The sequence below is a fragment of the Gymnodraco acuticeps genome, unplaced genomic scaffold, assembly GCF_902827175.1.
Source record: "Gymnodraco acuticeps unplaced genomic scaffold, fGymAcu1.1, whole genome shotgun sequence".
NCBI classification, from domain to species: Eukaryota; Metazoa; Chordata; class Actinopteri; order Perciformes; family Bathydraconidae; genus Gymnodraco; species Gymnodraco acuticeps.
This window is the reverse complement of record NW_022992247.1, coordinates 1,122,977-1,149,822: the sequence shown is the minus strand read 5'-3', so window position 1 is coordinate 1,149,822 and position 26,846 is coordinate 1,122,977. Positions and strand designations below refer to the sequence as shown.

Sequence of the window (26,846 nt, the reverse complement as noted above, 5' to 3'; positions counted from 1 at the left end):
CAGGAAAATGGCTTCATCCAGATGTTATGCACTTTAGATGAACATGTTTGATCCTATTTTCTCAAAACTGCCTTGTCTAACATGACCTCAAACATATCTTTGCTTTTTTTGTAATGACATTTCTTATTGGCTGCTGAATACACTTTTACCCATATATTGGCATTAAGATAATATATATTTTACACATGTTTGGAATTATACTGATACGTTTTTGTTTAAGAGAAGGGTATTGTATTCAATACAATAATCGGAGAGAAAATGCTTACAACCCTGAGCAAAACATTTGAAAAGTTATACAGGGCCACCCCTCCCTACACGCAGAACACGTGCAGTGCGTAGGGCCTCATCTTATGCGCAAATGCGAGCAATACCCATTTGTATCAGTGTTCAAATATAAGTCGTGTCTTAGTTTGTGAGCTGTTTTTTCTTATACCATATGAAGAAAAACGGTGAGCTAAACAAATGTGGAGATTTTTCTCTAATGACAAATGATCTTTGTTTTTCAGGAGTCTCTTGTAGAGGGGCGGGATCATCTGTGTAGCAACTGCAAGTTGTGGTTTATTGATATTAAAGACAGATGAGGAATTCTTTTAAATGAAACAAAGCCTTCAGTACATTGTATCTTCCCAGCTGTAGTCAGCCTAGGGAAAGTTAAAGCATGTTCGTAGATTTGTGGAGATACACTAGTAGTTTATCAATTCACCAACGAATGGATCATGTTAAGAAAAACCCGACAACATTACTGCTGGGATTGCTCTAAATTCTTGAATATAAACTCCCTGAAAAGGGCACCAATATTCATTCAGTGCTGGCCTGAGTCTGCACATGGGATTTGTTTACGATGAAAAACATAGAATATTACCAGATTTCAAATGTTAACATATTACATGCATAAATAATGACCGACAGTCTCAGAACATGTTCCAGCTTTTGGACATAAAATATGAATTTACTTCAAGTTCATTACAACCGTATCCGTATATGTCATTTTTTCAAGTGCTTGTCTATTACAAACTGTACATCCATTAAATCCAAAAGTAACGTGTGTGTGTGTGTGTGTGTGTGTCTCAGTAGGCTGGTTTGTGTGTGAGTGTGTGTGTGTTAGGAGGCCTGTGGTTGGCAGGCCTGAGTCTCTGTGCTGCTGTTCTCATAGTCTCTGTGTAAGTCCAGTGGTCCGTACAGGTTCTCCAGTACAGCCAGTACTCTGCTCTGCACCGAGTCCACCTGCTCTACGGGGCAGTATTCATCCAGACTGGACCTGGACCACACGTTCAAAAACACATTTCATTTATTTTTTAACTCTGACTCTTATTAAGTACATCCGTAACTCCCATGAGGCTCTGCATGTTGTTATTTACCTGGACATGGTGACCAGTGTGGGTTTGGGCAGAGCCTTGAGAAACAGCTGCACGGCGGAGATGAGTCTGTCGATTTCCTCGTCGGAGCTGATGTGGTGCGGCAGCTCCCCCGAGTCACAGGTCAACCCAGCCTGATGGACCTGAGGGAACACAGTGAGAGAGCAGAGAGATCAGATGTGAGAGGGAATAAAACAACACCCCAATATGAGCCCTGATGTATTTCATTGTATTCATGCAGTCACTTTGAAAGTCCCTGTACTTCATTTATCATTATCACATCACTGCCGAGTGTTTTATTCACGTCACACTGACAGGTGAATGAGCGACTGTCATTCTGAGTGAACAGTCCCATCCCATGTCGCAACCTCTAAGGTTTTCATTTGTAATGTGTGAATAATCTACGTACATAGACACCTCTGTATCAATTTGTCAATTATTGCTTGAGTTTCACAAAACCTGTTATAATCAGTATAGTAGGAGCTGTTGTATCAGTACACTCACAGTTCATAAGGGCCTTAACCTTCTTACCATTTCATAGTCAGGGCACGGGTTTCTGGACTTTAAACTGGAAACCAGTCGGGTTAATGAAGACATGCTGGAAGAAAGAAAACAGATAATACACTTTAGGTGTGCCTGGCAGAATAAAGTAATGTGCATGGAGTTAAGAGTCACACAATGAAGGATCTGGATAATTACAGACGTGCTACACTTCACACATCAGTGCTGATGCTCAATGATCATGATCAATAAGCACCCATTTCATATAGGGAGAGAAGTCACTTCATAATCGTCCCATCACACACATGCTTTCATCTGGTTGGACATGTTGGACCTGTTCTCACTGTGTGGGTGTGTACACTCTGTTTATGTCGTTTCGCTAGTTCCAGAGCCCTGAATTGTGCTGCATGGGTTAGCACTCTCTTCTCAAAGCATCAAGCTTCTGACTTCCTCCAGTCGTGACGTGAATTTTCGTCTGTTCTTCTTAGCCCTTTTCCATTCAAATGAATTCCGTTGTAGTTCTGTGTTGGGGCTAGATTGGTTCAGTTTGTTGAGTGAGAGAGGAGCCAGGTTTTAACGCCACCGTTTATATCCCATCAACGCCAGCGACTGTACCTCACAATAATGTGATGCATAAGGCAAATTCATTATTGGCCCTAAAGTAGTGTTAAAAACGAATTATGTAACATACTGCCTGGTTAATGTTCCATAACGTCTATATGTACAATATGTGGAATTGTGTTCCAGTCACTTTGCGATCTCGGCACTCCTGCAACATCTTTCTAATCTCGCCATGAACTGATGTTGCTCTGCACTAGCCTCTTATGTATGCGTTATGCCTTATGGCAGTTCAACCCATTTTCAGGGCTAAGAGCCGGCCCTGCTGCAGTGGAAACACAAACAACTTGTTCTCAATTGGGCACCGGCTCCAATCCGGAACTAGAACCAGGGAAACGGGGTAACTTTATCAGCCCTGTGACTGTGTATGGTGTACATGCAATCGTCTGTTTTCATTCCACTGAGGAAACTGTAGAGCATGATCTCCAATAAAACAGCAGAGGATAAACATTGAGCACTATATTTAGCCCAGGCTACACAAGCTAGCTCACTGGAACAGAGCCGTTGTTATTGGCTAGGAAGCTTTTACACCAACACAGTCCTGATTATAAGTGTGCACATGGAAAAAACAACGACAGTTTTCACAGGTTGAGGACACAATCCCCTATAATAAGAAAACTGGAGTGCCACTTTAATAAATTCCATTAGTTTAAAATGCTAAGGGTTGATTACCCGGGGTTCCCGGCCCAGCGTGTCACTGTGTCCTCCCCATCATCCTCCAGCAGGTCAGCGAACGCAGCCTCCAGGTCCTCCAGCTGACGGACACGCTGATCCACACACTCATCCAGCTCCTCCTGCAAACACACACAAAAAAAGGTTTGGTATAACTCTTAAAAAGGACCAAAATAAGCTTCAGAGAAAACAACATTACCATGTACTCCTATAGTAAGTATAGAAGCTTTAATAAGTATTAGCAATGTAAAAGATAAATGGGAAAATTATCTCTTCAGCATTATACCATCAATGGATTGGGAATTGATGCGCAAAAACATTTATAAACCAACTAACCCAAACTACTCTAAGGAATACACATGGAAGACTTTAGTTCAGTAAAATGACGCTCACTCAGTCACTGACTCACCTCAGCAGCATGGGGACGCGGTCCTTTGAAGCTGTAGAGCTCCTTCAGGATGGTGTACTCTTCCTACACACACACACACACACACACTTCAATTAAACACATTTTACATTCACACTACAAAAGATCCCTCTGTAGATTTCCAACAGTAAATACGGAGCTAAATCCCAGGTCAAATGCATGCAAAAGGGTCTTGAGCGGGTTTCTCTCAGTGATCTTGATGTTATGTTAAATGTTTTTTATTTTTTTTATTGTGTCTTAATATCTGTCATTGTTGATGTTGCAAATGGAGCTGCTGTGACTCAAGTCGAATTTCAGACTTGATCTGACCATTAAAATAATACCGTATCTTATATGGACTCTGGCACATCCACTGTACTTTAATTGGTCTTTTTTGTTTTATCTAAAAAGATAAACTGGTGAAAGACTGCATCTTTGCCTGTGTAAAAAATAATAATAATTCTGCCTGAATATGCTGAATGAAAGGCAGCTTTTCCCATCAATAAAATCATTTTTGATCCTAAATATCTTGGTCTCTTATTTTCTAAGGTCACATTGTTCCATTTGGATAAAGGAACTCTGAAAGCCCCATGGAGTCGTTACTTTCTGGAGACTTCCTGTCTAGCCCAGGCATAATTCCAAACTCTTTTTTCAAATTATTACTTCCTGTTTTTCAGGAAGGCGACATCTCTTATAGTTAAACAAAGTGTTTTATATCAAGCATGGTGCTGCATTGGTAGACGTTTGTTTATAAAACATTATGCTTTTTTGAAGATAAAAGCAATGCGTGAGTTCAAGTGGGATGTACCTCTGTGTACAAAGCAATGAGTGAGTTCAAGTGGGATATACCTCTGTGTACAAAGCAATGAGTGAGTTCAAGTGGGATGTACCTCTGTGTACAAAGCAATGAGTGAGTTCAAGTGGGATGTACCTCTGTGTACAAAGCTATGAGTGAGTTCAAGTGGGATGTACCTCTGTGTACAAAGCAATGAGTGAGTTCAAGTGGGATGTACCTCTGTGTATAACTCCTTGAAGGGATTCTTACATGAGAAGAAATCCAAATCAATGTCCAGGATATACGGCTCTGTCTCACTTAGAAATGAAGATATTATCTTCACAACATAACTGGTGGATCCTTCCTCATCATCTTCATTGGAGCTCGACCTGCTGCTGCCCTCTGCAGGTCGCAGCGGGTCAGTACATGTGAGAGGGGGCTCCGAGCAGCTGGACCCCTCAGCCCTGCACTCTGTTCGGCCTCTCTTAGCACAACCTCTGTCTATGTCCTCTGCACTCTGCACTTCTGAAATATCACAAGAACAAATGAAAAACAGGGTCAAATGGAAATATGAAGAAGAGGAAATCTTCAATATGATCTAAAAAAAAATATCATTGGATATAGAGAAGGAAATAAAAAAACTAGTAAATAATACATGTGTTAAAAACATTTGATTAAAAGAAATCACTCATATATTAACATTGTTGAATGATGACTGATAAGTCTTGAATAAATCCGAGGCTTAAGATGTCAGGGAACAATCTGTTTTTCAATGTTTGTACGACTGCAAATAACATTATACGGAGGAGAAGAACCCTGCAAACTGATGAAGCATTCAAATATCCTATAAAAGGAAAAGTGGTTTTTGAGTTAGAGCAAAATAAATGCTATTATTTAGTGTGCTCCCATTCTTAGAAGTAACCAGGTCATTTATAAGCATGTGTATTTCACACCGAGGCCTGGGTTCCCTGAAGAGAGAATGAAATCACCAAATCAACCTTAAAGTGTGCTTTCAAAGCGAGGCAAATTACAATGAAGTGGCTGTGCTCTGAAAGGAGTCAATCACTTCAGTTCTGGAATTAGTGACCAACATTTCAGACGAACAAATCTAAAAAAGTAGCAACTTTGTAACGCTGCTGTTGGTTCGCTCTACCTCCCTGGTGTTGGACTCTAGGCCTCAGACTGGCAGCAGGGACAGCTATTGTGTTGCCATGAGCTTGTGTAAATCATCGGTAAATTCATACACAAGATACAAAATCCTTATCGAAATGAATATATCAATGATTTCTGTTTAGATGTCTTCTAATGTTGCACTCAGTGTTAGACCTCACCCGTCAGTGAGCTTTGGCTCTGTTTAACAGGATTGACTTTGACCACGTTCAGCCTCAGAGCTTTGGGATTCTCCAGCTGCTTCTCAGAAACATACAGACCGTCGCTAAGGAAGTAGTCGTCTGTGCTGGTCACCCTGCACAACAAGGAGAGAAACAGATACAGGAAATGACGTTCATGACAAACCAAAGGGAAACATCTGATCTTAAAGCTCCTAGAAACATTTGTTACAGGCAAATCGTTTTTTTTGCTATTGGGGTTCCTAAGAGTGAAATGACCCGTAAGAACTGAAATGGCAGCCATGATGAGAGCTTTCAAATTCATTCAATGATAGGAAAGGAGCTTCAAGAGTACCTTTAGTGTCCCCTTTAGCTCAGGATACACTGGGGCATTGCTTTACAGAAGAGGAGAAAGTGACGCACTATTCGTCCGTTCACAGAAACAACCGATGATGACCGAGAAACGCAGATCATTTAAGTAACACTGCTTTATAAGTATTTTCCGTCATATTACATACATCTTGCTAAAGTGCTCATATGTTTCCAACTTTAAAGAAAAATATGCACAGTAGTAGATGTATTGCATAAAGTATTATTTATTCAAATAGTTTCATACAATCACACTAATTGAGATTCATTTAAATGAATATGAATAGAAGCAGGATGCAACAATTGCCATGTTGTATTTGAATTCAAACCTTGGTACTGAAGATATACATGTTTCACTGTTGTCCACGTTTATACAAGCCCAGCTGAAACAACATGATAAGAATGCATGGGGTAAAGTATCTACATTAGGGCCGGGACTCGATTAAAAAAATTAATCTAATTAATTAGAGGCTTTGTAATTAATTAATCGAAATTAATCGCATTTTTAATCGCATATACATATTTGACCTAAGAACAGTGAGAAGCAATTTTTTTTCACATGGATTTTAGTATACCATTAGGCGCATTCACACCGCAGTACTTTTCCCACAAAGGTTCATGAGAATTTAGTTCATGAGAACTCTTTGAACCTGGGGGTGGATTAGGCAAATGAAGCCGCTGACGTCACTTCTTCTTCTTCTGCTTTGGGTTTACTGGCAGGCCGCAAATCACTTCACGGCGTATACTGCCGCCCAAAGTCCCCGGCCGGAAGTCCCCGGAGTTGGGGACTGGCTTCAGTAGAAGCTGCTGGGAGTCCCAGCAGCCTTCCGAGTAAATCGCCAGAACGCCGACACCTCCTCATCTCCACCGCTCCCATGTTTTATTTTGTGTTGCCATAAGTTAGTCTCTCTGCGTTTCTGCGCTGGGCTAATGCTAATGCTAATAATGCTAATGCGAGGATAATAAAATGGCGGCTTCACAAAACTTTTTGGGAGTTTTACGGGGCGTGGTTTGCAATCCACCCAGCCAATCAGAAATATAGCTCTTTTCTCACAAGAGAGCCGTACGAAAGTCCCTGCTCTCTAGCAGCTCTCTGCTCTCTAGCAGGGACTTTCGTGGGGGGTAAAAAGGTTCTCATTAACTAATTTTAGTACCGGCTCTTTTTGGTGTGAACGCGATAAAAGAGGCTAACGTCCACGCTAGCTTCCACGCTAGCTGCTATATGTTTTGCATTGAGGTGATACTTGAGGCTTGATGTGCTGCGGTGATATGCGAATTCCGTTTTGCATAATTTGCACACAACCGTGCTCTTATCAACGCTTCCATCCGTCCGTTTTTTAAAACAACATTTCCCACTTCACTGTGGTTTGTTGTTGTCTGAAGTCATGAACGTTAGTTGGTGCTCCAGTATAATCGGTACGCCTGAAACTCATCCAGTGAGAAACGTTCCGCGGTGCAAAAATAAGTGCGATTAAAATGCGTTAATTTTTTTAACGCGTTAATCTTTGTGTAATTAATTAATCTTAATTAACGCGTTAAAGTCCCGGCCCTAATCTACATGTATTCCATCTATGGAACATGTTCTGTTTGTGGGCGACTGTGGTAGTGTTGTGGGTTAGGGTTGTCATAATGAACATAATTAACCCTTTACTCTAACCCTGAGCTTAATTCATCTGATTTAGAAGAAGACATTGGACGTGATTTTTTTGGAAAGTTCAACAGCAGCTTTCATAGCAGTGTGTGATGCGCTAACAGGTGCAAGCTAACATGAGAGTGGGGGAGCTGACAAACAAGCCCAGTGTGCAACACAAGGGAAGCACCTGTGTGAGGGCTTTAACTAAAGATACACACTTCACAGCTGACCGAGGAGTTTAATGAGGGTGTGTGTATTCCTACCTGATGGTGGTGGTGGAGGAGTCTCTTCCCACAGCCATCCTGTGCTCCCCCTCTGTGATCTGCTGGGCCCAGTATGGATGCAGCCAGGCCACACAGGACACATGGCCCGCATACACCATGGGCATGATCCAGTTCTCTATACTCAACTCACTGAGAAACATACACAGATAATAGAGGAGTCAACAAACGGGCATTTGTTGTCAACAGGCAACCTGAAATTATCTCTGGTGGCCCAAAATATAAATATATAGACTTTTTACTTTGACGCGTTTTTGAGCACAGTGAACATGAACATAAGGGTAAACACAAAACATTTGAATATAGACATAATATTTGGATAAATAAAAAAATGAAGTGTGTGAATCTTTGAAATTCACATATATCTGTATAAATGTTGTGTTGTCAATGTACTCAGTACTGAGAGTGGGGCAATGACAGGGAAGAGGAGCAACATGTGTTGAGAGGGAAGAGAGGATGGACTATTGCATGCATTGTTTCTGCAAGTTATTATTCATAATAATTTGAGCAGTGGCGAGCCGTCAGGGCCCTCTAGGCCCTCTGTGAGGGCCTAAGATATTCTACGAAATAATATTTAAAAACATTTTAAAAATAATATATTTTATTTTTTTATATATTTTTCATTAGTTTTATCAAAATAACTTGATTTTATTGTATTTAGAAAGCTGCCATCCTAAACCTCAACACAGTTTCTGTTGGAATGTGAAGGGTAATGAAAAATAAAGAAGCTCGTCTCTGCGAGTCTGTGAAGAGAGGAGCTGTTGGACGTCCAGGCGGGTCCAGCTATGAATTCACAGAGGGCCAGCTATAGTAGGCAAGGCAGGCAAGTTTATTTATATAGCACTTTTCAATACAGGCAATTCAAAGTGCTTTGGCAAAAAATGAAGACATTAAGAAAAAGGCATTTAAAATCAGTCATTAAAAAAGAAAAGCTACTAAGATATGAATAGTTCAATTAAACATTAAAAGAAAAAGTACATGGATAAAGTTACAGTGCAGTCTAAGATATGAATAGTTCAATTAAAAGCAGCGACAAAAAGAAAAGTCTTCAGCCTGGATTTAAAAGTAGTCAGAGTTGCAGCGGACCTGCAGGTTTCTGGGAGTTTGTTCCAGATATTTGGAGCATAATAACTGAACGCTGCTTTACCATGTTTAGTTCTGACTCTGGGGACAGAAAGCTGACCAGTCCCTGAAGACCTGAGAGATCTGGATGGTTCATCATTTAGCAGGAGGTCAGAAATGTATTTTGGGCCCTAAACCATTCAGTGCTTTATAAACCAGCAGCAGTATTTTTGAAATCTATTCTTTGACACACAGGAAGCCAGTTGTAAAGACTTCAGAACAGGAGTGATGTGATCCACTTTCTTAGTGTTAGTGAGGACTCGAGCAGCGGCGTTCTGAATCAGCTGCAGCTTCCTAATAGATTTTTTAGTGAGACCTGTGAAGACACCATTACAGTAGTCGAGTCTACTGAAGATAAAAGCATGGACAAGTTTTTCCAAATCCTGCTGTGACATTAGTCTTTTAATCCTAGATATATTCTTTAGGTGATAGTAGGCTGATTTAGTAACAGTTTTAATGTGACTGTTGAAACTCAGGTCAGAGTCCATGACTACACCTAGATTTCTGGCTTTATCTGTTGTTTGAACATTGCACACTGAAGCTCAGCGCTAACTTTTATACGTTCTGACTTGGCTCCAAAAACCATTACCTCAGTTTTATCTTTGTTTAATTGGAGAAAGTTCTGACACATCCAGTCATTGATTTTGTTCAATGCACTTACTCAGTGTTTGAATTGGAGCATAGTCTCCTGGTGAAATTGTTACAATAAATGTGTGTGTCATCTGCATAGCTATGGTAACTTATTTTGTTGTTTTCATTATCTGAGCCAGTGGTAGCATGTAGATGTTAAGAGAAGAGGCCCCAAGATGGAGCCTTGAGGAACCCCCACATGTCATATTTGTAAACTCAGATGTGTATTTACCTATAGAAACAAAGTTGTTTCTGTCCTTTAAGTAGGATTCAAACCAATTTAGAACTGTTTCCGAAAGTCCCACCCAGTTTTCCAGTCGGTCGAGTAATATGCTGTGGTCAACAGTGTCAAACGCAGCACTGAGATCTAATAATACTAACACTGAAGTTCTGCCACTATCTGTGTTTAAGTGGATGTCATTAAAGACCTTTACAAGAGCAGTCTCAGTGCTGTGGTTTGGACGAAAGCCTGACTGGAAACACATCCAAACAGGTTATTTAAATGCAAGAAATTACTCAACTGTTAAAAACAACTTTTTCAATGATTTTACCTAGAAATGGGAGGTTTGATATGGGCCTGTATTGTTCATTACTGAAGCATCTAGATTATTCTTTTTAAGAGCGGTTTAATGACTGCAGTTTTCAGGGCCTGTGGAAAAATACCTGAGTGAAGAGATTTGTTTACTATATGAAGTAGATCTGAGGCCATGCAAGGCAAAACATCTTTGACAAATCCTGTTGGAATAATATCAAGGGCAGCAGGAGGAGGATTTCAGAAGTTGTATAATGTCCTCTAGGTTTTTATCATTAATCTGATGGACTTGTGTCATGGTGTTTGAATTGATGTTAAGTGGACACAGAGACAACACATTTGCTGTTCCTGATGCAGAGGCACTGACTGCTTGTCTGATTTTCTGAATGTTGTCAGTGAAGAAGGCAAAATCATTGCACGCCCTGGTGGATAGAAATTCAGAGGCTACTGACACTGGGGGGTTAGTTAGTCTGTCGACGGTAGTAAACAAGGCAGGTGCGTTGTTTTTGGTAATGATGTCAGAGAAGAACGATTGTCGGGCGTTTTTCAATTCCAAATTATAAAGGCCAAGTCTCTCTTTATAGATTTCAAAGTGAACCTGGAGATTTGTTTTTCGCCACCTGCGTTCAGCTTTTCGACATTCTCTTTTTTGTGTTTTCACGCTCATGGCCTTTCTCCATGGAGATATTTTCTTGCCAGACACTTCCTTTACCTTAGTTGGAGCAATGGCATCTATAACATTTTTTATTTTTGAATTAAAATGATCTACTAGCTCATTTACTGAGATGTTAGCAGGGGCAAGTGTGGAAAAAAAATTCTGAGTAAACATTTCCCTAGTGTTTTCAGTTAAATATCGCTTTGTGGTTACCTCTTTTTGAACATTTTTGTGAACAGAAATAGAGCTCTCAAAGAAAACACAGGAATGGTCAGAGAGTGCAACATCAGTCACCACAACCTTAGAGATATTCAGACCCTTTGAGATAATTAAGTCCAGAGTGTGCCCCTATTGTGCGTGGGCTCCGTCACATGCTGAGTTAGTCCATAGCTATCAAGAACACAAAACAGTTCTTTTGCCCCTCTGTCCTGGGGTTGTCAATATGGATGTTAAAAATCACCAACAATGACTAGACGGTCAAAGTCAATACACACTAGGGCTGTGCGATTATGGCAAAAATCATAATCACGATTATTTGGTCAATAATTGGATATCACGATTATTTGACGATTATTCATTGACCATTTATTGAACTTTAAAACAAATAATATTTACCTACCAATAAACAAGATCAATAAATGTGTTGGAGCGCACTTCCAAAACCATACTAAAACATATATTAATATGATAAATAAAAATAAATTAGACCAAAATAAATGAAATCAAATATGTTGCAGTGCAGTCACAACCTACTGAAAACTCTCTTAACATATAGCCAACTTTTGGTGAAACATATTCAATTATTCCACTCAGTTAAAGTAGCTGTTGAAGGCTGGCCAACCGTCATGGTCCAGAAGTAACAGGAAATAAATGTTGAACTACAATTTAAGACCAAATAAAAATGTTTAGGCCACCATGGCAAATGCTGGTAGGCTGCTCATGTCATCTCTTAAAGATTTTTTGCAAGAAACAACAGCCTGTTTACATGGTCTGGTTTCAGAGATGAGCGCAGGCAGGTGACAATATTGCCACCTGTACTGAAGACCCTCTCTGAAGAGGAACTTGTGGCAGTGCTGCCACATATGACACAGAAAAAAATAAAAGACTCTGAAGAACCCTTTCTTTGCCATTATATAAAAATAGTGTTGCTACAAAAGTATAAATTAGGCTTACTAATAAGACAACTCAGATCTGAAGCTACACAGGAATCTGCTGCCAAAGTGCAATAAAAAAGACAACATTAATAGAATCAAACCCATTTTTTGTTGCATTTTATTAGAGTATAAAAATAAATGCCTTTAAAATAGGATGCATGCAACACTAGTTTCTGAACTGATAGACTATAATCAATTTAAACAGAACAGATCTTAATGTTTGCATTCTTATACCATTTTGTACAATAATTATCATGAATAAATTCAAACAAACTAAAACTTACAGCAGATTAATAACGGTATCTAAATTGAGTTTTTATTATATCAAAAACCTGTTGAAATGCTGCTGTTATTTTTACTGTCCCTCAAAAGCGCGTCGCAGCCTCCAGGAAAGCTTCTTTCATAACTTCGCCGTCTTCGAAAGACTTCATGTGTTTCGCAAGAACGTGACTAACACGATAAGATGCTCTGGTAGCAGCCTTGCTCTTGTTGTTGGGCCTGGTGGAAATGGACTGCTGTGCATTTAGCTGTGCTCTCAGGCCCCTCCCCTTTTGGGAGCGTTGGGCAGAATTAGGAGGGAATTCCGTCTCGTAGCGTTTGTGCACTGTTTTGAAATGCCGCTCCTAAATTACCCTTCTTCGATAAAGCCACGCTCGCATTGCAGATGAGACAGATGGACTTTGAATTGGAATAGATACAAAAATAATGATCCTCCCACTCGGAGTGAAAATTATATATTTTGGGCTTTTTGCTTCTGCCATAATTGCGGTCTTGTGTGTGGTGCGGACTGTCACTCCTGTTGACCATCCATGCTGTTGACACGGACAACCTCAGCGAACTAGTGCACTGCTCACCAGCCACGCCCGGACACATGAGGTGAGGCCGGCCAATCACAAAGCTTTGATGCGTTCAAGTGCATTATTCTGGCACGGGAACATTATGTTACAGGACATTAACGATAAAACAGAATGTTGTTCTATTTTTAGACACATCTCGCGATCGACTGGGAATCTCTCCGCGACCCTTCTTTTTAACTAGTTGCTGCTCTTGTTCTGACATCTTCGCTTGCGCTGAACACTCACAACACATGTCACTCCCACGTGGCCGAGTGAGCTTTTAGGGAGGGGCGAAAGCGCACCCAGCAAAAATAATCGTATTTTGTCAATTATGCTGTTTTCCTAATCGTCGCAAGCCATAATCGTAATCGCGATTAAAATACGATTAATTGCACAGCCCTAATACACACTATAGACAGCAGTTCAGTAAAGTCATCAAAAAAGCTTGCACAGTATTTGGGTGGTCTATAGATATTTAGGAACAGAGCTCGAGAGGAGCATTTCAGCTGAAGGGCCACATATTCAAAAGAATCAAAGTTCCCATAAGATGTCTTCCTGCATTGAAGGGAATCATTGAACAGAATAGCAACTCCACCCCCTTTCTTATGCATTCTTTCCTGACTCATAAAACTAAAGTTGGGAGGGGTTGATTCGATAAGAACAGCTGCACTGTTATTTTGTTCAATCGAAGTTTCTGTTAAAAACATAACATCGAGATTGTGCTCAGTGATAAAATCATTGATTAAAAATGTTTTTCCTGCCAAAGACCTGACATTTAATAAAGCTAGTTTAAGTTTGTTAAACACACTATCAGTCATGTTTTTTGTAACAAGCTGTGGCTGACATGGAATCACTGCTAAATTAGATAAACTCACAAACGTTTGAGCGCTTCCTGTTTCTAAGATGATTCACTGCTCTTAATCTATTACCTATCAATACAGATATCGGCAAAGCTACAGGCAGGCAGGGCCCCGACATGTCCTGGAAAGAGTTGAGTGCCATACGCCCTTGAGCCTGGACCCAGCAAATATCAGTTTGCAGCGTTTAGTACACACACATCCTTATCAGGCTTCGGAGACTGCAGATGCCCTCTCGAAGGGAGGGGAGGCGGCCGACGCAGGCACGGTGATGGAGACTGGGAGATGTGTGGGGGTAGAGGACATGCTGCCTGGGGGGGGAGGTGGTTGACGTAGGCACGGTGATGAAGACGGGGGAGATGGTGCGCGTCTCCGCTGTGATTTTGGTGGGCGTCGTTGAGGAGCGGGGTTAAAGGACATGGTGCCAGCCCTGCGTATCGCCTTAGTTTGGTCTTTGAACGCCAGGAAGGAATCGGTGCCAACCCTCTGTATCTCCTTCATGTGTTCAACGATCCCCAGGAGGGTGGGCGAGGGTGAAAGGGTCAACGGAGTATCCTCAAAGGCGTTGACAGGGGGGGGGGGGGGGGTTGACGGGCAGTGGAGACTCCTCCATGTGTCTCCCATAATCAGAACATTCCTCAGGCGGGTGCAGTGATCATTCTTCAGGGTTTTCTGCGTGATGTGTTGTGTCTTTCTCCTGTTTTGATTCCTCTTGTTGCTTGTCCTTGGCAGAGGGAACAGATTGATGACGCAGGCAGTTGAATATGTTGGAGATAAACAATTTCACTCCTGACTTGTTCAGGCAAACTCCATTTGCCTTGAAAAGATGTCTGCAGTCCCATAAAAAGTTAAAATTGTCAATAAAATGAACAGAATGGTCAGTACAGACAGTTGAAAGCCAGGTGTTCAGTGCAAACCATCTGCTGAATCTCTCCACTCCTCTTCTGACTGGCGGTAGAGGGCCACTGATGAACACCTCTGCATTTAGAGAGCTGGCAGTTTCCAACAAACATTTAAAGTCTTCTTTCAGCACTTCTGACTGTTGTTTCACAACATCATTTGTTCCAATGTGCAGTACCACATTCTTCACAGTCGGATGTTCAGCCCCAATATGCAGGATCTTCTCAGCCAAGTCAGAGACCACATCCTTGGGAAAACAGAGTACTTTGGTGTTGTTCTTACTACACAGACCTTTTACATATCTTAAAGCAGAGTCACCCACAATCAGAGTTTCAGGCCCAGTCGTTAGCTTTCCCTCTAGCCTTTTACTTTTGGAGTAGCTATTAGTCCTTACCCTGCTGTGTGAAGAGGACAGGTTATCCAGGTCATCAGATCTCCGGTTCTCGGTTAGCGGAGCGTATCTGTTCTGGATTGGCACACTTGGTGGTTTAGGAGGATTTTTTGTAGTTCTCCCCTTTAGCAGCTGTCCACTGCTGTTTCCTAGTATGAATAGGGGTTGAAGAGGCGCTCTTCCTGGGTGATAACAATGCAGGCCAGCCGGTCGCATCACAGATTGCAGAGCACTGGGCTCTGCCTGTTATCCGTCCTCCCAAATCCCATGGAAATGATTTACTCTTAGGCTTTGCACCCAGAGAGTTCCAAGGAGGACTACCACTTGTAGATGTATTACCCGGTACACAGCCCTCCTGTTCCTTGGAATCCTTGTAGCTGCTAACTAGCTGTGAGTTAGCATACCCTTCTCCATTATTTTGCAACACTGGTAAAGTGGTGTCATTCCCATGACATAGTCCATTCACTTCCACGTTAACTTCCAACCGTTGCATTTTCATTTCCAACACAGCTATCTTCTTCTGTATAAGTTTGTGGAAGTCATCTGTAGAGAACGGAGGCATTTTGCTACCAACTAGCTTAAGCTAAATAGCATGCAGTAGCCTACCAGGCTTTAGCTGTTGCTAGGCCACGCTACTGTAAGACTGAGGTCGTCGTAAAAATGTTGAAATATGGCTGAAACCCTCCGTCTATTTACGAAGATGAACTGTCCCAGTGATAAGTTAATGTCCAGGAGCCCGCTGCTCGAAGTTTTCAGAGAATAAGAATAGGAAAATCAGCATAAAAAGTAAGCAGAGGCAGGAGCAAGCAGAAAGCGTCTGCACTGTAAGAAAGAAGATTGTGCTAGTAACTGAACGAGAGAGTAATGTGAAATGACAGTACAATTGACCAATCATATCTTCCCTCTAAAGGGTGGGTGTTATTATCGCGGACTTTATGACAAGTTCTGCCCGCTGTGAAACTTTTCTTGTTTCCATAAACAACAACTTCCTGTCAATAGCGTTAACTCGCCTTCAAAATAAAAGCAGGCCAAATTACACTTAAGACATACAACTGCAACGAAAAGTAACAAACACAATGCAATATCCTTTTCAATTTCAAAGAATACAAATAGGGTTATTTACAGGTGTTGTTTTGTGGTGGTAGAGGGTCGCTTTCATTGATGCGTTTTGCACCCCGGGCCGTTGTTTTGATATTCCGCTGAATTATACGCTGTGACGTAATAACTCGAGGGAAGGGGTGGGGGTCAGAGGGCCTAGGTATAAAAGTCACGGCTCGCCACTGAATTTGAAAGGCAACGTTAAAAACATTCAGTTGATTATGCTTACTTTTATAAGCTGATACAGATGTTAAAAATAGTGCACAATAATTTGTATTTCTGCTTCCTCCAGAAAAACATGTTTGTGCTCACCTGCTAAGCCCCCACATGTAATTCTCCATGAACCATGTCTTTTTTACCCCCAATATAAATCTTTTGCGAGTTTTCTGCTAGGTACCAGCAGAATACTTAACTTCATTGTACACCCAGAAAAAGATAACTTATTCTCCATTAACCCTTTGAGATAAGTAGCCAAGCAGATTGTTTTGGTTTTAGTACTCCAGAGCTTTGAATCTTGCCCCCTTGGGAACTTGAGGGTTGCCAGTTCAAGTCCCCAAACAGACCATTACGGGGTGTAGACTAGGGGTGTTGAAAATAATCGTTTTCTACGATGCATTGCGATGCAGACGTGGACGATTCGGTCTCGATGCAGTGACGGAAGATAATCGGTTTATAGCGTAGTAACGTTGCTTCCTGATTTTCCGGCCGCGGCTTTACTATAACGTTTTTTTTTTCTGTCACTTTAATATCAAATTCGGTCGGTGACGCAGAGATCAGGGAACAGACGTGACAGCGGCACAGCAACACCAAACACGGAGCAGTCTGCTTTATCCACAACACAACACCACCAGTCCAGAACCAACAGCAGAAGGGCCCGCTCTGAATCACTCCGCGTCGCTCAGAGACACAGGGATTTATGTTTTTCAAAAATAATCGTGTTACAATCATGTCCGGTTTTTGGTGGATTTAATTAAGTCTTGGATTGCAAAGTATGAATGCCCTCTAGCAATTTTCAGACGATATATACGTGTGTAAAGTTTGTGAAGGCAGGAGGAAAAAAGCTTCCGCGATCAACGTCTCCTCTCCGTCCTCCAAACCCCCCCCCCTCCTGAAAATAATGAGTGACAGGCTGATAGTGACCCGATAGAAACTTTATTATTCACTTAATCACTGAGATATAATGAAGCTAACTTAATCTCATACATTCATGGGATTTATGTAACGGTAAGACAGAGAATGTAAGTGTGCACCCACATGCAGTATTTTAGTTGTTATATGCTATTGTAAATACTCCTGTTGTCTGATGTGTTCAGACTCAAGTCCTGTGTGTGATGCCACATTCAGGACATTCAGTGTCCTTTTTTTAACAGAAGACCGTTGCTAGAAGCTGCAGCTAGACTGCAGAAGCATTATTTTTTTGTTTTTGAGGATGGAACAACTTCACACACAGATATAAGGAGGCTAGACCTATACAATTCATTTATTTTGGTTTATAAATGAATGTCAAGACATTTATGTTATTGATTTCTGAAGCACTTTCTAAATAATAAAAAGAGAGTTCATTATGTATTTACTGCATGTATGCATTGATGAAAAATAAGCCATGTGCAGTAATATAGAAAATTGAGGATGCAACGCATTGGTATGAATCGTGATGCATCGGGATATCGAATTGAATCGAATCGATGACAGGATAATCGTAATCGAATCGAATCGTGAGACCAGTGAAGATGCACAGCCCTAGTGTAGACTGGTACTTTGAAAGATCCACTGCTATAACAGTATAATAGTAGCCTGTATAATTGCTGCTCACTGCTCCAAGTACGAGGATGGGTTAAAAGCAGAGGCCAAATTGCTGTGTACTTGTAAAATAAAGAGGGTTTCTTTCGGAACCTCCATTTCCATTAAATATGATTTTTTAAATGTATTTAAACAAACTAGCAAGACAGTCTGGGTGTCCGAATAATTCAAAGTAGATCAAGTAGATGCTGTAAACAGCTTCAAAGGGAACTGTCTTCTGAAGAAAATAGTTCTAAATTGAGTAAAGCAAGCAACCCTTTAAAAAGGTGATAAGGCTCAACAATGTCTCCCTCTATGATCCATCCATCCATCTTCTCCCGCTTATCCGTGGTCGGGTCGCGGGGGTAGCAGTTCCAGCAGAGAGCCCCAAACGTTCCTTTCCCTGGCCACATCAACCAGCTCTGACTGGGGGATCCCAAGGCGCTCCTCCAGGCCAGCGTAGAGATATAATCCCTCCACCTGGTCCTAGGTCTACCCCTTGGTCTCTCCCCAGCTGGACGTGCCTGGAAACACCTCCCTAGGGAGGCGCCCAGGTGGCATCTTTACTAGGTGTCTCTCTCTATGATGTCCATCATAAACATATGCAGATGTAGGCTTTTCAACATGTCAGCGGTCAGTGAAAAATGAAATCAGTGCCACCACAGCCACAGCACAGCTAAGCTCATATTGAGATATTAAAAGATGAATTCTGTTTGAGTAAGGTCTTTTTGCAATTGTTTTCCCTCACCTGTTCGAAAGCCACAGCTCGGACAGATGCCAGGCCCCGCTTCACACTGAAAGACTTTGTGTGTAAGAAACGTACCTGAAGAGTTTCTCCTTGTCAAAGACGGTGTCAGCTGACATGTTGACGGGGATGAGCAGATCAGGGTGGGAGTCTAGATGAACCATCTTTATGTTCTGCAGGGGGAGGTGTCTCGATGCAATGGCACGATAAATATGACGCACCACCTAGTACAGAACCAAGATAGAGTAAAATTAGCAATTTAAAGACATTTGACTCATTAGAATGTCATGATTACATTACATTGCATTTAGCTGACGCTTTTATCCAAAGCGACTTACAATAAGTGCGTTCGACCAACAAAATACAAACTTGAAGAAAACAGAATCATATAAGTACATTCAGGTTTCATAGAGGCAAAAACATTTCAAGTGCTACTCAAACTGGCTTTAGATAAGCCAGCCCTTTATTAGTATATAAGTGCTTTGTTAATAGTTCTATCGCTCAAAGTGGAGTCGAAAGAGATGAGTTTTCAGTCTGCGCCGGAAGGTGTTAAGCTATCTGCTGTCCTGATGTCAATGGGGAGCTCATTCCACCATTTTGGAGCCAGGATAGCAAACCCACGTGTTTTTGCTGATGGGAACTTGGGTCCCCTTCGCAGCGAGGGTGCAGCGAGCCATTTGTTGATGCAGAGCGAGTGCACGTGCTGGGGTGTACGGTTTAACCATGTCCTGGATGTAGGAAGGGTCAGATCCATTCGCAGCATGGTACGCAAGTACCATTGTCTTGAAGTGGATTCTAGCAGTTATCGGAAGCCAGTGAAGGGAGCGGAGGAGCGGAGTGGTGTGGGAAAATTTAGGAAGGTTGAAGACCAGACGAGCCGCTGCATTCTGGATGAGCTAAAGAGGTTGGATGGCACATGCAGGTAGACCAGCCAGGAGGGAGTTGCAGTAGTCTAGGCGTGAGATGACGAGAGCCTGGACCAGAACCTGCGTTGTTTTCTGAGTCAGCTGGGGACGTATCCTCCTGATGTTGTAAAGCGTGTATCTACAGCAGCGGGTTGTAGCAGCGATGTTTGGAGTGAAGGACAGTTTGTTATCTAGGATCACACCCAGATTCCTTGCAGTCTGAGTCGGGAAAACAATAGAGGTGCCGATGTTGATTGTCAGGTCAAGAGTGGGACAATCTTTTCCCGGAAGGAAAAGCAGTTCAGTCTTGTGAAGGTTGAGCTTGAGGTGATGAGCAGACATCCACTGAGAGATGTCAGCTAGATAAGCAGAGATGCGTGCGACGACCTGGGTCTCTGAACGGGGAAAGGACAGAATTAATTGGGTGTCGTCAGCGTAGCAGTGGTATGAAAAACCATGCGGGCTAATGACAGATCCGAGCGAGTTTGTGTACAGGGAGAAGAGGAGGGGACCAAGAACAGAGCCCTGAGGGACCCCTGTAGTTAATTGACAAGGGTCGGACTCAGACCCTCTCCAAGTCACCCTGTAGGTACGGTCTTTGAGGTATGAGGTGAGGAGGGAAAGTGCAGAGCCTGAAGCTCCAAGTTTTTGGAGAGTGCGAAGGAGGATCTGATGATTCACCGTGTCGAATGCAGCAGACAGGTCCAACAGGATGATGACAGAGGAGAGGGATGCTGCTTTGGCAGTGTGCAGTTCCTCAGTGACAGCAATGAGAGCAGTTTCTGTGGAGTGACCTGCCTTGAAACCAGACTGGTGCGGATCCAGAAGGTTGTTCTGATGGAGATAACAGGAGAGTTTGTTAAGACGGCACGTTCAAGTGTTTTAGATAGGAACGGGAGTAGAGAGACAGGCCTGTAGTTTATAACATCAGACGGGTTGAGAGTGGGTTTCTTTAGGAGAGGGTTACTCTTGCCTCCTTAAGGACCTATTTGGAAAGTGACCAGAAGTAGAGAAGTGTTGATTAAATGGGTGAATATACACTGAACAAAAATATAAATGCAACACTTTTGTTTTTGCTCCCATTTTTCATGAGATGAACTCAAAGATCTAAAACATTTTCTATATACACAAAATATCCATTTCTGTCAAATATTGTTCACAAATCTGAAAAATTCTGTGATAGTGAGCACTTCTCCTTTGCCGAGATAATCCATCCCACTCCACAGGTTGTGGCATGTCAAGATGCTGATTAGACAGCATGATTATTGCCACAGGTGTGCCTTAGGCTGGCCACAATAAAAGGCCCACTCTGAAACGTGCAGTTTTTATCACACAGCACAATGCCACAGATGTCGCAAGTTTTGAGCGAGCATGCAATTGGCATGCTGACAGCAGGAATGTCCACCAGAGCTGTTGCCCGTGAATTGAATGTTCATTTCTCTACCATAAGCCGTCTCCAAAGGCGTTTCAGAGAATTTGGCAGTACATCCAACCGGCCTCACAACCGCAGACCACGTGTAACCACACCAGCCCAGGACCCTCCACATCCAGCATGTTCACCTCCAAGATCGTCTGAGAGCAGCCACTCGGACAGCTGCTGCAACAATCGGTTTTTGCATAACCAAAGAATTTCTGCACAAACTGTCAGAACCGTCTCAGGGAAGCTCATCTGCATGCTCGTTGGTCCTCATCGGGGTCTCGACCTGACTCCGGTTCGTCGTCGTGACCGACTTGAGTGGGCAAATGCTCACATTCTATGGCGTCTGGCACGTTGGAGAGGTGTTCTCTTCACGGATGAATCCCGGTTTTCACTGTTCAGGGCAGATGGCAGACAGCGTGTGTGGCGTCGGTGGTGTGAGCGGTTTTTCTGATGTCAATGTTGTGAATCGAGTGGCCCACGGTGGTGGTGGGGTTATGGTATGGGCAGGCGTATGTTATGGACGACGAACACAGGTGCATTTTATTGATGGCATTGTGAATGCACAGAGATACCGTGACGAGATCCTGAGGCCCATTGTTGTGCCATTCATCCACGACCATCACCTCATGTTTTCTAGCATGATAATGCACAGCCCCATGTTGCAAGGATCTGTACACAATTCCTGAATGTACAATGGCTCTTAATGGAGACATGTTGAAAGTGTTTGTAACTTCATGCCCTCAGGAGAAATGTTGCTTAATTTTTTTTTTTTTCTCAACCTAAGAGAGGTTTTCCTACATTTCAAGCATAACATTATGTCCCAGGGGTGTAGGGTTTGGGAATTATGGCAGTTTAAAAAAAAAAAAGTAAGGCGAATTTCAAGCTCTCCTCCACTCTAGCTGTGACATCACGCACTCTAAGCCTTAACGAGCTGCGCAGTACACACTAGGGCTGCAACAAACGCCTAATTTGATTATCGATTAATGAAACGATTAATCGACTATCTGGACTATTATGCCTTGCACAATTTCTCAAACGCTCTTATTAGCCATCAACTTTTAGATTAGCTTGAGGTTGTTTTAGGCATGTGGAAACTAACAATGAAGACAATAAAGATGAATACTTGATTCAAAAATACATATATTATTAATTAACTAAACAAATTATGAACAAAATTAACAAAGCTTTTTATTTAAATAAAATAAAATTTAAATAAAATAAATAATATTTCAAAAGAAAACAAATGAAACAACAATGTTTTAACAAATCGTATAATGTGACTACATAATTGTAAACAGAATAGCTGAAACTTTAAGAAAATAAATAACTCTGTTACCTCTAATCATTAACCCATGTTTGTATAATTGAGTTAACTCTGTGTGTTGCTGCTAGCATACATAACACCTGACGCGGAAAATATATTTGTGGATGGGGCTACAGAGCTACTAGAAAGACAGTCGAAACCGGTGCATTTCTCCGTCTGAATGTGTTGCTAAATGTTTAGACAAATTGCTCGTGTTACCGCCCTTACATCTTAAACTCTTATTGCACTCTTGGCAACGAGCATTGTCCACCTAGAGACGGGTAACATTTAACCACACCTTGGAGTGCTTCTCTCCGCCATCCCCGCCATGTGTTACTGCTTGTAGCAGCCGCGTGTGTGTAAACTGCCCCGCCCCCTCGCACACAGACGGGAGAGAGATCTCGCCTGGATTGGAATGATCGAAAATACACCATAGACGCATTTTGTTGTCTTTTTGCATTTTAGAAACGAGTTGGCGACACTAAGACTGCGAGATAATGTTTATGTAGCAATAATACATATGACATATATTTTTTAAATGTCTCCAGTACCGATAAAAAGACCGATAACGTTGGAGCTTAACGGCGCGTAAAACACACATGATGACGTCACCAACGAATCGACGACTGAATTAGTTAGCAACTAATTTGGTCATCGATTAAGTCGATTAGTGGTTGCACCCCTAATACACACTAATGTTAAAATCTGAAGAAGGCCTCTTTACCAAGCTCCAAACTAAGTTAAATATCTCATAAAGTGTAAAAGATTACAAAAATCTGAAAAAGATTTTAATAGCTGAATGTCTTGTGATCATTTTAAAGTTGGAATGAAAACTCTAGCTCAAAGTATGTGGAAGGAGTAGCATTTGGTGCAAGGTTGTAGGTAAAGAGGATTTGAACAGTGGCAGCTGGTGGAAAATATTTTTGGTGGGGCTGTTGATATAGTGAGTAAACATTTTTTTTTTGGGAGAAATTACCACTTAAATTAGGACTTCTGGTGATGTAATGGTGCGTTTCCAGTGCAACGCGGAGCTTCGCTTAATGCTGCGTTCAGACCGGACGCGATGCGAATATTCGCTTCGCTCTAAACGCTCCTATCGCATCGCTCTAGTCGCTCGAGTTTCACCGCGGCTGCCAGCTGTGTTTACTCGCATCATTCAAAACAAGACGCGCTGGCTCGGGAGCTACAACTACAACAAAAATGAACATATTTTACCGTGATTAAATTGTAATACACGTTTCTAAATGATGCCGACGTAACAACATACTGATATCGGTTAGTAAAACCATGAATTAATACTTTGACAAGTCTGCAGACAGATGGCAGGCGAAAAACCTTTTAGAATGCTTGTTTTCTGAATGGAGCTTGGCTAAGCTAACGTTATATATGTTCCGACCGTCCACACTCACAACCAACGGGCCTATACAGACATAAATAAACCAGCGACTGTATTCTCCATGACACAGACAGTCTGTGGTTTGTACTTGTTTTAACTTTTGTCTAGTTTCTGACAGATCGTATCTGTCCCCGGCTGTTTGAAGAGCAAGCATGGGATACAAAGATAGCATTTACCTGTTTGCATCCAGCTAGCCATGGCCTTTCTGGTGTACCAGCTACGTGAGAAGCCTCGTTGATACGTTTTGTCTTTTTTCACGAGCTTGCTGCGATATATACAAATCGGGTTGGTCCGGTCCAAGGTCTTTAAGTATCAATTTATCTCCCAAACTTCTCCTTTCGAAAAGAATTGGAGAGTAGCTCTTGCACGGAATTGGGTGCGGACCGAGGTCCGGCGACCTCCACCTGCACACCCATTCTCATCCAACTACTGCGTCACCCTTGTTCACTCACGAGTCTAAAAAACAACTCACGTCAACGCACGTAAGCAACGTGGCGCCAACGTGAGCGCCCTCGTGACCAAAATATCTTGACGGCGCTGATTGGCTGAAATTATGTTTCGGCGGCACAGTTTACTATTGAGACTTTTGCAACGTGCTGGTTGCTGCTGTTTGGCTCGGGGGCTCCGCCTGGTAATGATAAACTAATGCCATGGGCAAGGCCAGGCAGGAAACATGTGACTTATCAGTAACTTTAGACATCGTAACACAATTTTAAACGAGATTTTATTGTAGATTATACATTTTACTGATACCAATTGTATGATATTTACCTTGTTCATTAAAAATAAAAAAATATATTTTTTAAATATATATTTTTTTAATTTAATATATTTTTTTGTATGTGGGAAGAGGTGGGGCGGCGCCCCTAGCGCCCCTATTGGCCGGCCGCCACTGGATTTGAAGGTTCCTCCCATTGAGTTCCATGTTAAAAAAGAGATTTTAAAAATAACTTATTTAGTGTGAAGTAGGGCTGTACCCGAATATCCGTTCGTTGGAGTACTATTCGGGTTTCAATTTCGTTATTCGTTTTTTATTTATTGAAATCTCCAATATCAACGTAAGAGCTTGTGCCTCTTCGGGGTGCTAACACTTAACCATAACATTATCGTTTACTTTCTCCGTCTTTATATGTAGATATGACGTCACGTTGTTTCCGTAGCAACAACAACTCCCTGTCAACTGGCTAACAGTCCTTCAAAAATAAAAGCATGTCCATCCAAAATAGAAAGCCAAGCCAAATTACACTTAAGACATATACAACTGCAACGAAAGTAACACACACACAATACAATATCCTTTTCAATTTCAAAGAACACAAATTGGGTTATATACATTAACAAATAACTATAAAACAACAATACTGTAGAATAACAAAAATAATGCCGTGAATAAACCGAAATACACGTGTGTGTGTGTGTACCCCGCGCGGAACGAATATTCGCTGCTGATTACTACCGAATATCCGGAGCCCGAAAAATGGTATTCGGGACAGCCCTAGTGTGAAGACTGCCAATATGAAGGTAAACCACACAGAAAACACACATGTGAATACATTTTTACAAAATCTTAATTAAGTAAAATTACAAAAGTATTGGCATCAAAATATACTTAAAGTACCAAAAGTAGGCCTACTTGATGCATTAATGTGTTAATCATAGCTAGGTACAGGTGGAGCTAATTGTATTACTGTATACTACTAGTGAATATCTTAACCTATAATTATATATCATAGTTTATGTATTACTTTATTTATGTTTTGACTTATAATCTGGATATGTAAAGTTAGAAGTAACTGATTTTGTTAGATTGATGTAGTAAAAAGAGTAACAAGTCCAATATTGACTTCCAAAATGTAATTTAGTGGAAATATAAAGTAGCATGGAATGGAAATAAAAGTACCCCCAAATCGTACATAAGTAATACTTGAGTAAATGTACATCACATTACACCACTGGCTGTCACTAATAAACCAATAAGTGGTGAATTAGGCAATTACAGCTAGCTAACGTTAGCAACACACATTATGTAATGTTGCGGAGTTCTCCAGAGACCCCTCAGTGTGTCAGTATAAAGGGCCGGCTTACATCGTGGTGGTCCTCCACCACCCACACCGGCAGTTCCGTGTAGAGCCTCTTCAGCGGGAATCGGCTCATCTTCTCCGCTCCGTCAGATAACCGTACACTATCCCTTCACGAGCCGTTAGCTCACTGACCGCACGTTCTCACACAGCCTCCCACGCGCACAGTCTGAGCACGTTCCTTCAGACAGAAACAGCTGAAGCATTCACTCCTGCCTTTTAAACTGGCTGCTCGCATGAGTGAACCACCGGAAATGACACCATGCATTGTTTTCATGTCCGTGTGGAAACCAAAATCATGATAAAATAAAGGTTCCTAGTGTGGGGTATTAAAACTGAAGGAAAAGTGTGGAGATACAATTGTAAGTGAATAATTACATTAGATTAATTGTTAAGAAAGCAGAAGTCGTATACAATATGAATCTAAAAAAATCCCTTTTGTCAATACTATATGTTAGCAGATTTAGACTACTTTTGTCTATCTAGTATCTACAGCAGAAAGGTGACTATTCTCACAGTTCAAGTTTAGCCATTCATTTCGGCGTTGTTCATTCAATGCACACAGGCAGTGGCGGCTCCAGAGTATTTTTGTTGGGTAATCTATGGCAGGGTTGCCAACTTTGGGTACCTGGCTGGAGTGAGATTTTGATATCATGGGTTTAATTACACATATACGCACGAAATGACTGCTATCGTGTCAGCAGTGGGACCTTAGCATATCAATCAATCAATCAATCAATCAACAACTTTATTAATCCCGCAAGGGGCAATTGGTTATGAGCTGCAGTTTATGTCATGTACACAGGCAGGAACATACAGGAGGAAAACACATAGATACACCCGGGAGCGCAGATGTGGATAATTCCAATTTACACTATAAATAGTTCATAGCATCACAATAATAAATAAATAAATAATCAAGTTAAAAGCCTTTCAAGAATTTAAAAGTTTGAGTGCAGAAGGGATGAATGATTTGGAAAAGCGATTAGTCCTTTGATCAGGTAGAGCATATCTACGCCCTGATGGCAACAGACGCAATTCATGTGAAAGTACATGACCTGGGGAGGCCAGAATGCTCTCTGCTTTCTGCAGAATCTGTTGGTTACA

General features: G+C 41.6%; 1 protein-coding gene and 1 long non-coding RNA gene across 2 annotated transcripts; both read right to left on the bottom strand.

The window, feature by feature from the left end:
* Positions 1-529: 529 nt before the first annotated feature.
* On the bottom strand, positions 530-25,999 carry cunh5orf22 (chromosome unknown C5orf22 homolog). The gene is made up of 10 exons (XM_034206376.1): positions 25,747-25,999; positions 18,716-18,861; positions 7,921-8,070; positions 5,659-5,792; positions 4,566-4,852; positions 3,556-3,618; positions 3,147-3,268; positions 1,887-1,953; positions 1,359-1,498; positions 530-1,258 (listed from the first exon to the last, which is right to left on the bottom strand). Exons 1-10 carry the CDS (start codon positions 25,813-25,815, stop codon positions 1,102-1,104), a joined length of 1,335 nt encoding a protein of 444 aa, XP_034062267.1. The 5' UTR covers positions 25,816-25,999; the 3' UTR covers positions 530-1,101.
* Positions 3,784-4,559, bottom strand: LOC117539997. Its single transcript, XR_004568099.1, has 2 exons — positions 4,484-4,559; positions 3,784-4,360 (listed from the first exon to the last, which is right to left on the bottom strand). It is a non-coding gene; the product is annotated as an uncharacterized LOC117539997 (long non-coding RNA).
* Positions 26,000-26,846: the final 847 nt, after the last annotated feature.